At 38.8% G+C, this 14,429-nt stretch overlaps 1 protein-coding gene across 7 annotated transcripts in view; it reads right to left on the reverse strand.

Moving 5' to 3' along the window:
* Positions 1–14,429, reverse strand: part of ADGRB1 (adhesion G protein-coupled receptor B1) — a 411,983-nt gene that overhangs the window by 24,073 nt on the left and 373,481 nt on the right. For 3 of the 7 annotated variants that reach the window (XM_075211647.1, XM_075211643.1, XM_075211649.1), the window contains 2 exons: positions 9,176–9,295; positions 7,871–7,945 (listed from right to left, as the gene is read on the reverse strand). The exons of 1 other annotated variant lie outside the window; for it this stretch is intronic. In XM_075211647.1, the coding sequence (XP_075067748.1) occupies positions 7,871–7,945; positions 9,176–9,295 (195 nt within the window). The remainder of the gene's footprint in view (positions 1–7,870; positions 7,946–9,175; positions 9,296–14,429) is intronic. 3 more of the 7 variants (XM_075211644.1, XM_075211646.1, XM_075211645.1) reach the window with 3 other exon arrangements.

The raw sequence follows: 14,429 nt of genomic DNA on the forward strand, positions 1-14,429 counted from the left end.
TTCAATATCTGGATGTTACTTTCCAGAAACACGAACTTAGACTTAGAAGTGAGTCTTTGAAACGGAAAAAAAACATTCGCACTGGAGTTGACGATTGGAACGTCCTGAACTGAACATCTTTAGGATTTACGGTGCTGGAGTTTAATAGACAACTTTTATGCAATAAGTGTGGAAAATTCTAGGCAGTGTTATAAAACATTTACTGGCCTCTCCGCAATTTATGAGGACATTAAACCATACATGTATAAGTCATCGAAAAATGGGCTTGATGACAGCTTGTAAATCAGGTCTGTTTGATGTGAGGATTACAATGTTATCAGTCTCACAACTCAACATAAGCTCTCTCTTGTCTAATTCTGTCACTATTTATTTCTCCGCTACCTTCACTGTAACTTTTAACGCAACAAGTAGGCGGGGCTTGTTTATTTCCGCAGGATACATTGGTAAAGCACAATGAGAAACTGTGTGGTTTATTCAGTAAATACCAGATAAATATTATTTAGAAGCCAAGGAATAAAAGATCAGCCTAATATTAGGAAGGTTTTCAATATTTAGATGTCTTTAACTTATTGTCTACCAACACCACCCTGCAACTTTAACTAAACTGAATCCTTTCTATTTTTGGCTCCCTTGTGCGCTTATCTCCCAGGTCTTTATATGAGACAGAATTATCCCGGGATACAACACAAAGTTGCAAGCCGCATACCGCTATGTTTAAAACAGCAAAAGGCGTCCGTGAGGGACCCTAGGTCCCCATGCAGCAGCTGCCAGACTAGGTGGGGGTATGCACGCAGACAAATAAGAAGCCACAAACTCTCAACCACTCACCCGGCCTCTGCCTTGGGGGTCCCACAGCGGTGGTCGATTATATATCACTCCCCCATAGGCACCCCAGTGTTATATCCCAAAGTAAACATCTCTAAAAGTACAGAAAGGCTAGAGAAATATAAAAATAATGGGTGTGATTCATTAAGGATCTTAAATTAAGAAGTTTCTTATTTCAGTCTCCTGGACAAAACCATGTTACAATGCAAGGGGTGCAAATTAGTTTTCTGTTTTGCACATAAGTTAAATACTGGCTGTTTTTTCATGTAGCACACAAATACTTGATAGCTTATTTGTACACTGAAATTTAAAGTTCATATTTGTGTGCTACATAAAAAAAATAGTCAGTATTCAACTTATATGCAAAACAGAATACAATTTTTTTTATATGTGGAATGAGAGGTACATATTAAGGATACATTTGGCGGAAATATGGGTGTATCCCACAGTAACCAATCACACGTGTGCTTTCATTTTCAACACTATACTAGAATAAAATGAGCTACAATCTGATTGGTTGCTATCTTTTTGGTATATATATATATATATATATATATATATATATGTGTGTGTGTGTGTTTGCTATCAGGCACCCAGGCAATATTAGGTTCTGGTTGCCAGTCATGTAAAGTGCTCCATAAGTGCCACACTTGAGATATTACATAGAACGATTTCACATGATATGAAGGCTATTGTTAAAGTTGCAGCCAAGGAGACGACAATGGTACTTGTGAAACTTTCTGACATCATGTCACAATGCAAACCTAACTATGGCAATTGTGTGGGAAACATTTTCGGAGATAGTGTCAATTCTGTGTTAGATATCAGCAGGTAATGGACTATTGCTGCCGAATAAACGCTTAAGCGCAGCTAAAAAAAAAACACATTTTCCTGACAAGCCTGCAATTTCGCTGCCATTTCCTCTAATATGTCCATTCAGAGGCAGCAAATTTGGAGGGAAAATGATTGAAGCCTTTCAGAGTGGTTCTCAAGAAAATGTCCCCAGAGATTTTAAACGGTTTGTATAGTGCCACTAGAATCCAGGGAACTATCAAGAACTAACAGTTTCCTAAAATGCAAACACTAGTGTACAGAGATGGCAATTTGTCAATGAGATACTTGATTATTTACAATGTATTGTTTAAAGGATAAAGACTGAGTATAAAACACTATTCAGGGGCCCTGACCGAGAACGACATAACAGATTATACATGTATATTGATTTTGCTGCTGCTATATGGTTGAATTTTACCATATAGAGGTCTATGTACTAAGGCTCGAGGGCTTCCAGCTCTAGATTTGCAAAAAAAAAATCTTTTTTTTCAAGAAAAACGTTTTTTAAAAAAAACTTTATTTGAAAAAACAAATTGGAAAATTTTAATAATATTCCTTTTAATAATAAAAGCATTTTTCCTGGTGGCACCCCCGGCTAATTGTACTTCCATTGTCCTTGGCAAAAATAGGCTTCCCATTTCCTTTTACGGCAATAGTCTTTACCGGCCGCTGGTTATGGTAAAAATGGAGAAGCCCTAAATCCTGTAAATACTCCCTTTTTGCAGCATTTGGGGTATATTCCATTTGATAATTAGCACTCATAAATTTGTGAGCACCCAGGGTTATCTGTTTTGCAGAGTGCAGCAACATTGTTGCAACAAAGGAACAAGCTGACAGTTATGTGTCTACTTGTCAAGTTCTATTAAGTATCTGATGGAGATGTGAGAGCCTAGACTGCTATATTTTCAAACTCACTTTATCGATGTCAAAAATGAGATCTTCAGTTAGACAAGTAAATAGGTTAGAAGTAGATTTTATGTAAGCCGATTTTTTTCACTACAAAACAATAACAACTTTAATAACTGTAAATTGCAAATAATCTTATTATTGGGAACACTGTTTTTTTTGTCTTAAACATGTGTTTCCTGTTATGTCAATCAGTTATTTGAAAATTGTTACCTAATACAGGAATTTATGTAATGAAGTTAACAGTTTGTTACTAACCTTTGAAATGAGAGCTGATTCACAGTCATTTCTGTACACACAACTAAGTGATTACCTTGTATTACTGCTAATTTTGCTACATTTATACTTAGAGTAAGAGCTACAATGGAAGGATACGTGTGGGATCCGCAGCTGACCAGACATGTGGTTTCTTTATCAAAAATTAAAGAAAGAAAAATATCAGCTATCTGGTGCTTGTACCATTTTCCTTGGCCGCAGATTAATTTCGCTTGTTTTTTGTTTGTTTTTTTTTTTCGGGGGTGGTGGGGTGTGTTTAAGGGTATTATCAGGGTTCCTTTGTTTTAGAGGTGCATGTGTCATTACTCTCTTTCTCAGTTAGTAGACATTAGAATATCTGATATATTGTATATCAGGTAAGTGTAAACGTAATCTATTGTGCAGCTTACACAAACATACGACGAATCAAATCACACTGATACAAAGCACAAACTGTGCTTCCTGTATAAGCAATAGCACCAGATTTCACTTCAATAACAAAATAAAAACATAGAACAAAAGTAAATTAGTATCTGTGATTCAACTCATTTCTCTGAAACAGAATTATCCAACATCAACGCCCAACATCAACGTCCAACATCAACGTCCAACATCAACGCCCAATGTCCAACATCAACGTCCAACATCAACGTCCAACATCAACGCCCAACATCAACGCCCAACATCAACGCCCAACATCAACGCCCAACATCAACGTCCAACATCAACGTCCAACATCAACGTCCAACATCAACGACCAACATCAACGCCCAACAACAAAGACACCAAATATATTTACTAGTGACTGCCCTTATATTCCTTGCGCACAAAGAATAAACAATAACGTAACAATCTACAGATAAATCCAGACATAATGAGAATAAAAACATTAAAACACGGGGGGGGGGGGCAAAATAAATGAATAAATCAATGTTCCAGATGATTTCTGCCGCAGTAGAGCTGTTTTCTGAGCTCTGGTGAATCCTGCTGAGACAAATTTAAGGTTCCACCATTTTCTCGAGCGGAACATTTGGTGATCACTTTGCAAATTACAAGAAACTTTGCAAAATCTCCTCTCTTGTTGCCTTGTAAGCAAAATAACCGTTTCTGATAAATGAAAGCCGTCACCCGGGTAACATAAAATAAAAAAAATCAAATTAGCAGCATCATTTGGAAAGTAATTCTAGCAAATTCAATGGATAGTAGCATATTGATCAGAAATAAAGTACATCTGTCCCCCTACTCATGTTGGAGGTGGATAATTAGCCTCTTATTTCACTAGTACGTGATGAATGAGGCCGACAGAGGCCCTTTAATATTATCCATCCAGTCCCAGATACCCGGAGATTTAATGAGTGTAAAGTCTTATTATTCTAAGGGGCCACTAAGACTCAGGGCTAGATTTACTAAGCTGCGGGTTTGAAAAAGTGGGGATGTTGCCTATAGCAACCAATCAGATTCTAGCTGTCATTTTGTAGAAGGTACTAAATAAATGAAAGCTAGAATCTGATTAGTTGCTATAGGCAACATCCCCACTTTTTCAAACCCGCAGCTTAGTAAATCTAGCCCTCAGTCTTTCACTAAATAGAAATATATCATTGTTTATATATAGTATAACAGTAACGTCTTCTGGTAAACATCACATGTTGAGTTAATCTTTCCTATATTAGTGGCTATTAGCTATCACCAGGAGTACAGGCTTCGTGGTTGTCTAGACAAGAAGAATACAGGTGAGATAGGTGTTCAACCATCTCATACATCCATCTACACTCATCGAGGACATCCTGAGGACAGAGCCTCTCCTTAGGCTGTTTACACACTAGTGTTTTCACCCGATTATCGGACTAATCACACGATAAACGACTGGTTAAGCAGATATCACATTAGTGTGTAGGTTCCAATGATGAACGTTTAGCATTTCAAAGGTCATCAATTTGTTTCATTTGATTTTTAAACTGGACTAAAAATGTCGTTCCGTGATGGAACGATGTTGTTCCAATTCTGCAGTGTGCACGCACTCAGGACCGGCAGTGTCCATAGATCTCTATGCAGTGTGTATGCACTCAGGACCGGCAGTGTCCATAGATCTCTATGCAGTGTGCACGCACTCAGGACCGGCAGTGTCCATAGATCTCTATGCAGTGTGTATGCACTCAGGACCGGCAGTGTCCATAGATCTCTATGCAGTGTGCACGCACTCAGGACCGGCAGTGTCCATAGATCTCTATGCAGTGTGTATGTACTCAGGACCGGCAGTGTCCATAGATCTCTATGCAGTGTGTATGTACTCAGGACCGGCAGTGTCCATAGATCTCTATGCAGTGTGTATGCACTCAGGACCGGCAGTGTCCATAGATCTCTATGCAGTGTGTATGTACTCAGGACCGGCAGTGTCCATAGATCTCTATGCAGTGTGTATGTACTCAGGACCGGCAGTGTCCATAGATCTCTATGCAGTGTGTATGTACTCAGGACCGGCAGTGTCCATAGATCTCTATGCAGTGTGTATGTACTCAGGACCAGCAGTGTCCATAGATCTCTATGCAGTGTGCACGCACTCAGGACCGGCAGTGTCCATAGATCTCTATGGAGTGTGCACGCACTCAGGACCGGCAGTGTCCATAGATCTCTATGCAGTGTGTATGTACTCAGGACCGGCAGTGTCCATAGATCTCTATGCAGTGTGTATGTACTCAGGACCGGCAGTGTCCATAGATCTCTATGGAGTGTGCACGCACTCAGGACCGGCAGTGTCCATAGATCTCTATGGAGTGTGCACGCACTCAGGACCGGCAGTGTCCATAGATCTCTATGCAGTGTGTATGTACTCAGGACCGGCAGTGTCCATAGATCTCTATGCAGTGTGTATGTACTCAGGACCGGCAGTGTCCATGGATCTCTATGGAGTGTGCACGCACTCAGGACAGGCAGTGTCCATAGATCTCTATGCAGTGTGCACGCACTCAGGACCAGCAGTGTCCATAGATCTCTATGGAGTGTGCACGCACTCAGGACCGGCAGTGTCCATAGATCTCTATGCAGTGTGTATGTACTCAGGACCGGCAGTGTCCATAGATCTCTCTGCAGTGTGTATGCACCCAGGACTGGCAGTGTCCATAGATCTCTATGGAGTGTGTACGCACTCAGGACCGGCAGTGTCCATAGATCTCTATGGAGTGTGCAGAGTCACAATCTCTTCAGCCGATGGTTATGACAGATGAAGATCACAGATCTTAGGGTAAATTGTGTAAAACGTGTATACTGTGTACACAGGAATCTGCATACAGATCGGGACTTTCAGTCGTTGATGAAATCATTAAAGATGTCGCATCAGGAGAAATTTTCTGTAGTGTGTACCCAGCCTAAAATATATATTTCTGTAAATCTAGGGATATGGGGGACCTATGTAACAAGTCTTTACCATAATAATTGCCACCCCCTTCCTCCCTTCTGTCTGCCAAGTAAAATAAAGGGAATGGTTTTCAGTGGAGACACCTAGAACTGTTCTGGTTCCAGGTACCGCAGAAAAGATCCTCAGGACCCCCTAACAGTACATGTTTTCCAGGTGACACGTGACTTAATTGCTGCCACTTGTGCACCTGTTACAATGTGTCAGACAGTAATGACTACACCTGTGCACCAACAAGGAGATATGGAAAACATGCCCTGTTAGGGGAACCTGAGGACGGGCTTTGGGAAACACTGGACTAAGCTCATGAGCACTGATTCAAGGTGAGGATCTCTATAAATCTTGATGACCACAGACCACAGTGACGGTGATGGGATTCAGTGGATACAAAGTATCAGAAAAACTGTAAACGATGTGTAAACTGAATCCAGATCTGTTTAAAATAGATGCTCTGTAAAGGTCATTTATGAAATTAAACTGAAGTTGATGAACCTTCTTTTGTGATCTCAGGAGGAAATGTAAATGTTGTACTTCATTAAGTGGGACAATCTCCTCACAGACTTTTTACTTTGATCTCATGCTCAGTCCTATCGCGGACCCTACATTCGGTTACGTAAAGAGTCCACCAGGAAAAACTTCCCAAAAGCAGAGAGGTGGAATCTGCCTGCGCTCAAAGAGGAGCTTGTGAACAAAACCAGGCTCTGCATGTCTGACATTGTATCCTGGTCTGTAAATGAGGCTTTGTGACTCATCCTACTCTCATACTCTCAGGCTGGTAACACTGATGTCAGTGTTACCGGACTAATCCATCTGATTATAAACGTTAAACTTGGAATGTGGCTTTGTGAATGAAGAAAGACAGTAACAGAAAATCATCCTCTTCTGCCCATTTCCCCTTTTCTTCTGTTATGATTGACAGAGCGATCAGGTAACAATTCAGATCACTGGTTTATAAAGTCAGAAGATCTCTTTAGCCTGCAAAGTCTGACGTGCACGGACTATAATGTTGGACTGTTACCCATCATATAACTGTGCATGACATGTATTTAAAAAAGAAACGTGTTTATGCAGGAGTGAAAGAGTTCCTGCCGCTTCTGTAGGTAAAGGGCGGCTCGCCATCTTACGCATGTGAAGAATGTTTATTTTCTGGTGACCTTTCCAATTAAATTCAACAGGGCATATATATATATATATATATATATATATATATATATATATATATATATGTATCTGTATATATATATATATATATATATATATATATATATATATATATATATATATATATAGGCACACATATATACATATCTATCTATATATATATATATATATATATATATATATATATATATGTATATATATATGTATATATATATATATATATATATATATATATATATATATATATATATATATATATATGTATATATGTATATATATATATATATATATATATATATATATATATATATTCATTCTGCAGATATGAACAGTAATCCCCCATATACAAATTATTTTATACTTAACTTATCCTGTAAGGTATTTAAAGTACCGCCTTTCAAAAGCAATATGGCTCCCCTGACACATATAAGCACAGACGCTCAGTCATGTAACAAGCCCGCCTGTATACAGGACGCATACCTTCTGCATCGATTAGTCTTAGTATGCACTTCTGCTAGAGGTTTCTGTTTGTTTGTACTATCCAACTGAAGAGCGCTGTAAAAAACAACACCACTCCATAAAAAGCATGATAACAATACTGATCATATAATAAGATTTCTACCTGAACATAGACATCCACAGGGCAGTCACTCACTCAGTAACAGATATCTGCTTTTCTGTATTAAACAGGAACCATTATGAAATGTTAAAGGGAGTACTGTACAGCAGCCTTCCCTCCCTCAACCTCTGTACTTGTCATTCTGCATGTTAGTATTGTCCGCAGTTACTGGAGATAGATCAGAGGCATCACTTTACCTTAAATGCTGCTCAGAAAAGATGCCATAGTTCCGAGCCTCTGATACCTCTCAAAGACATCAATTCTAGCTATCATTTATCTAGTACATTCTAGAAAAATAACAGCTAGAATCTGACTGGCTGCTACGGGCAACTCCTCCCGTTTCCTTTTTAGAAGGATTGATAAATCTACTCCTCTACATATATCATTATAAATAAAACTTTGAGCTGAATATTGATCATAATTAAATATCTCCATTGCTGTTTTTTTGCCTTTGTTGTTAAAAAAAAATCTAAGGGAGATTTATTGTATTCAAATGGTTTGTATTTCATACACTTTTAGTATTTGAATACTGTTAATTATTTACTATAATTTTCTATATATCAGCTATCACAAAAATTCACTGGTTAATCCTATAAGAAGCCATTAAAATGTCATTAAGTGGTTTGTACAGATTATTCGACAGTCACACACTATAGACAATGAAACCCCCATCCCAATAAAAAAAACAGAAAAACACACACGGTCATTTGCAACCATTCTACACCATAAAGATGAATTGAACATGAAGGAATATGTTCCATAGAAAACATTGATCTTCACTGAGCTGTCATCTATCATAAATGGAAGTCACTTGAATATTTGTAATAATTGTTCTATAGCTAAATATTTCCATATGGTCCAAGCTCTTGTACCAAATGTTACACCCAAAAACTAATTGCATCCATCTCTACATGTATGTGGTGGCCACAATTATGACGAAACGACTGGGAACAGGCCAAGAAATGTTCTAGGACAGATGTTAACAAACGTAAACTTCCGACTCTTCATGACTGTTGTTGAGGGCAAAATAAAGACACACAAAGTTTAGGAAAACAAAGATGAATAACAAAGGGTCATGATGCAGGCAAATAAAATGGATCAAAACAAAGAAATGTACAAAAGAAAGAAATGAGAAATCAAATAAGTGGGAAATTAGAATAACTAACATGGCGTTACTGGTGGCTGTGGCCGAACCTTCAGCTGAAGAGACTATTCCACACTTGGAACATTTCAGGGTCATGCCATATAGCGGCATTGTCATCTGACTGCAATTAAAATCAACAATACTGAAACAAAAACAAAAACACTTTGCTTTTAAAAACAGAAGAATAGATCAGTGTCCACCAAACAATAAGCATTGCATGTCTTAAAGAAGAACTAAACCAAAAAAAATGAACGTTGCTCACTGAATGCTGCCATAGTTCCGCTGTCATTTCTCCCAGATCCTTAATCATTGACTGGCATGTGCTAATGAACTGACTTAACATATGACATGCCTGTTCCAGGTTTACATGTGATATTATCTTTGCTCTTGGTCCCAACCACTTTGAGAGGCATCATTATGGCAGCTCCCAGCCAGCAAAAAACTGAGATCATTAAGCAGATGTTGATACTTTTAAATGCATGAGTATGTATCACTTATAGGGCGTTTGTTCATTTTTTGTGTTTAGTTCCACTTTAAGTCTGCTATCTGTAGAGGTTTTAAATAAAAAATCAGACCCAAGTCTTGATAGTACATCCAGAGGCCCGGACAGTTTTATATTGAAGAGACCAAACCAGGAATTGTCAAATTTAGCAGTAGTTTTGGATGGAAGAAAATGCAGTTTGCAGTGGGCCAGTCGCGTGCACATAGCGAGGGCGGCCATATTGTGCGGGCTGGACCTATAGTCGCGAGAATCTAGCTTCACAAAGAACCAATAGGGTGGTCCACTTATTAAGCTGTAAATTTCTGGAGAAAACAACTGTTTTCTCTAGAGAATGGCAATCACAGCTCTTTTTTTAATTTATCAAGGGGTTAAAGCAGGAGAAAGCAGAGATTTTTGCTGCCTTAACCTGTGTAACGCTGATCACTGTAATGTCACCCAATTTAACAAGTCAGCATTAGAAAACCGAAGGTGGCGTTTGCTAACTTTTTCAATGGAGCTCATAGCCGCTCATCGCCTGGTTCGCTATGGTCACTATGCGCATGCGCACTAGCTACGGTATGGTAAATACAAGCAACAAGACATTTTGTATTGCTGCAGTATGCACTAGCCCACTAGCCACCAAAGCAGTGGCGAAACTGCCATTGGTGCGCCAGGTGCCGTGCACCGGGGCTCATAGATATAATGGGGTCCGCTGCATGACAGATGCAGAGGGTCGAGGGCCCCGGTTCCCTCCTCCCCCCCTGCCTGCATCGGGGCCCACAGCTCACTAATTCCGCCTCTGCACCAAAGATAAATTCACCTTGCCCGTTATTCCTCTGTGATGTCACTGATTCTGAGTGATATGATAGGCTGTATTCTTATGACTATTCCGCCCACAAATAGGTCATTGGGTCAAAACATAGCATTGCCAGTCTCTTTTCATCCAAGCAAAACAAGAACACGGAGAGTGTTAATTGTCGTTTGAAAACTCTATTTACTGGATCGTTTCTTTACATGAGCAGAGATCCTGCTGGTGGATTACTGCAGGCAGATAACATTCGGTCTCTTCTATATTAAACATATCATATAGACATAACGATTATTGATTTATTTTCCGTGCCTCGAAAACACAAAAACAGGTGCCCCATGCTCTGTTCACCCCTTCACCCCTGAGTCATTAGCCTATTCTACAAGAAAGGACATCCAGAAGAGAGAAGTAACTATTGTACCCCTCCGAATTCTGCCCAGACAATGGTTCTTTTCATTGCCTAAGCGGAGCTTAACTTTTTCTTTAGAAGCTGTCTTAATAAACTAAATGAAGTAGTTCAGGAATGTGAGCTGAATGCAGGGACTTCAGGAGTCCTTTTCCCAAAGTATATGCAAATTTATCGACACAAAGGACACTCTGATGAGGCTTGGTAAGCCAGGAAGGGCACGGCCAGACAATGTACTTGTCCCCTGGAGGTTCTCACCGGGTCTGAAGGAGTCGCTCAGGAGTGAAGAGGTTAACCAAGGACACAATGCTACCATTTGGCAAACACACTGGGAGCCTTAGCACATCAATGACATTGTGTATTGAGAAGTGTTGTATCACAGCGCGACACGACAACAGGAAACCAGCAATAACCAACAAGACATACTTTCAAATATACTTTATGCCTAACCTTTACTTAATTACTGAATATAGTCATGGATATAAATTTCATCCAAAACAATGGATGCTGAAATTTCCAAATCAATGTGACTATTGTCAGATACATGTCTCTTCACAGTGGTGTCCCTTGCTGGTCTCTTGTTGACGTGGTGTGCCAAATGCATCCTCTTTTCCCCAAAGTATTCTACATTATATGATACAAGACTACTTAACATTTTATGCTGAACAATTTTCTACTAACATCTTAACTACATGATTGCTCACAAATGGTTGGAAAACAGTTTGGATTTGGTGTTTTAAAATCCCTTGGTAAAGTTTGCGCATTGGCTAAGGGTGGACAAAGTTTTTTTTAGAAGACAGACAGAGACATCTAAGATTCATATAAAGCACCCCAAAAACATTTGGAGGTAACAGAAAATTCTGACGTGCTGTGGTCATCACAATCCAGAGATTTGTCCAGGCATTATTAGATCTAAATTTTACACAGTAAATACACAAAATACACAGAACTCTGCATCTATAACTAATTTCTCAACTATATAGACAGGTATTGGCATATGGAAGCTACTTACTAGTCATCTAAAACTGCAAATATGTGCTTGTGAATGAATTCATAGTATTAGATTGGTGTGGCTCATATGAACTGTGTGTCCAGCCATGGGTTAAAACCTGAAAGGGGTAGACTAACTTACTTTATCTCCTTGATTTGGTTTTCTAAACTTTTCTGCTCTACCCATGAGTTATTTGTGTCTGGAACTCTCTATTCATATAGTTACAGATGAGTGCCCAATATCGATTTATGGCACGGTTGTAAAAGCTAAAGCCCTTGAAATCTCTCTCTAAGGCTATATAAGCATCAATAATATGCAAAAACAGACCACCACATTCTTGGTGATTCTATGTGATCTCAGGACATCTCAACTGGGTGACAGAGCAGCTGGGATAAGTTTGAATGAATGGGAATAAGGACATAGGAAAATTTCATATTTTCTAAAATATTATACTTACAGGAGTCATTTTTTGTATGCAAATGAAAGGTAACATATGACATGTTGTGTGGAGGTAATATCATCTTTGCAAGACATCTCAATTGAGCTACTGGGATATGTTTGAAAAGAGGGCAATAAGGACACAGGAAAATGTTATATTTTCTCAAAGGAGTCCTGTTTGGTATTTAAATGAAGGGGAACTTATGACCAGTTGTGTGGAGGTAATATCATCTTTGTACGACATTCTGGTAAGATGTTAGGCCAGTGTAAATAAACCCTGACTTGAAAGGTGTTTGAAAAGAGGTCATAAACCAAAAACTAATTTGCATTTGCACAGATGTTCTAGTTATGTAATCACAGGAAGGGGGAATGTGGGTACATTCAGCATGTTTAAAATGTCCTGTAAATCTAACAGATTTGTTCACTTTTGGGAGTCAATTGTCCCATTATTCATGTCATCCCAGTAGACAGAAACTGATCTTTCAAAAGTTTTCCATTTCTGTTGTTTATTCCTTTGTATTTTACCAGAACCATTTGGTGTGATTGCTCTAATGTGCCCTCCCACCCTTTAAACGTGCCATTGGAACAAAATGGAGTAGGCGTGGTTAGTGTGGTGTGATCTAAACAGTCCTCTTCCATTCTTTGCAGCCATATAAATGATTATTGCTCCATTTACAGATGCAATGGGATATACTATATGTCTCATTTACTAATACTGCAGTTAAGTTCAAAAGTTGCACTAAACCACAGGAGCTGATCGCAATTAGCTTGTATCTGTCTACTGTACTTAAAACAACTGTATTACTGGTTGCTGTGATTTAATGCAAATGTTTCTCCAATATGCAATGTTATTAATTGAGCCTATATGTAATGTTCTATTTTGTGATGATATTATTATTTTTTTACTTTTGGGAATCATAAATGTATAACAAATAAGTTGAAAAAAGGACATTATTGACCCCATAGAAATTTAAAATGTTGCATCTGATCTGACGTCCTCGAATACATCAGCAGAGATGACGCTGAGAGTATCCGAGCTATTTATGAAAACAAACCGAACCAACGCTCAGCGCATTAAGGACAATTCTAGGAATTCAGTTCCGTCATCTAAGTACTTAGAACAGAAGGAAAATTGAGGCGTCACCAATTGTAATGGGTAAATCAATGGGCAAATCAACCTCTCACGCACAACATGTTGAAAATAAGCATTACCGTGAGTCTAACCTCTCTGTTGTGTGACAGACATCCGGAAATACAGGGTTTCAGCATCACTTGAGCCCCTCTTCGGCTGTTTATTTATGTTCAGCGATAACACTGACATCAGCGTTCTGACATCTTTAGGGCCATTAGCCAACCAGCTCATTTCTTGCTCACCAAGTACATGATTCCTGGCTAACCTCTGCAATTTACCAATAAGGGTGATCTCTGTCACTTACTGCAGAGAAGTGACGGGTTATACAATTGTCTTAATGGCTCTCTAAGTTACAGTTTTACGAAGGCTTTGATACTTTTTGCGCACATCTATAATTGTGAAACTGCGAGTACCGAGATATTTTGCCAGAATTTGCCACGATTTTCACTGTTCCTACAGCAGTTTGTGAGTGACTGTCTGCCATATCTGGTTTAATAAAACGGAGTTTGTAGTAGCATTGGTTGGACCGCACTGTAAATTTTTGGTTGTGAACTTCTAAAAGAAAAAAATTAATCAAAAATGTGCATTTAAATGAAAAAGCGAACTTCCAGGGCGCGTGTATCATTGTTCTGCTGTCTGCGGCATGATCTGAAACTGACGCAATACTCATTCTTATATAAACATCCATATAGGAGCGTTATAAGAGACATACAGTCATTTAATATCATTATTCAATCTTCCGACAATGTAATTGTTCCTTTATACATTTGTAACAAGAAAATGTAAATTTGATTTGCAGCCGCCTGAAACTGAGACAGATGCCGGCAGTTGCCTTATTATAGCAGCACCCCTGCATAATGCAAGTCAAATTTGTTTACATATACGTCATAGAACAAAGACTTTACAATTTTATGTCCAAACAAAACACAGACATCGTTTTTTGTGATTAGTTAATCATACTTCTCATGTGTCAGTTCTTCCAATAACTTAGTTTGTTTGTGTCTTTGTAACTTTTAATTA

Source organism: Mixophyes fleayi, chromosome 5 (genome assembly GCF_038048845.1).
Source record: "Mixophyes fleayi isolate aMixFle1 chromosome 5, aMixFle1.hap1, whole genome shotgun sequence".
NCBI lineage: Eukaryota > Metazoa > Chordata > Amphibia > Anura > Limnodynastidae > Mixophyes > Mixophyes fleayi.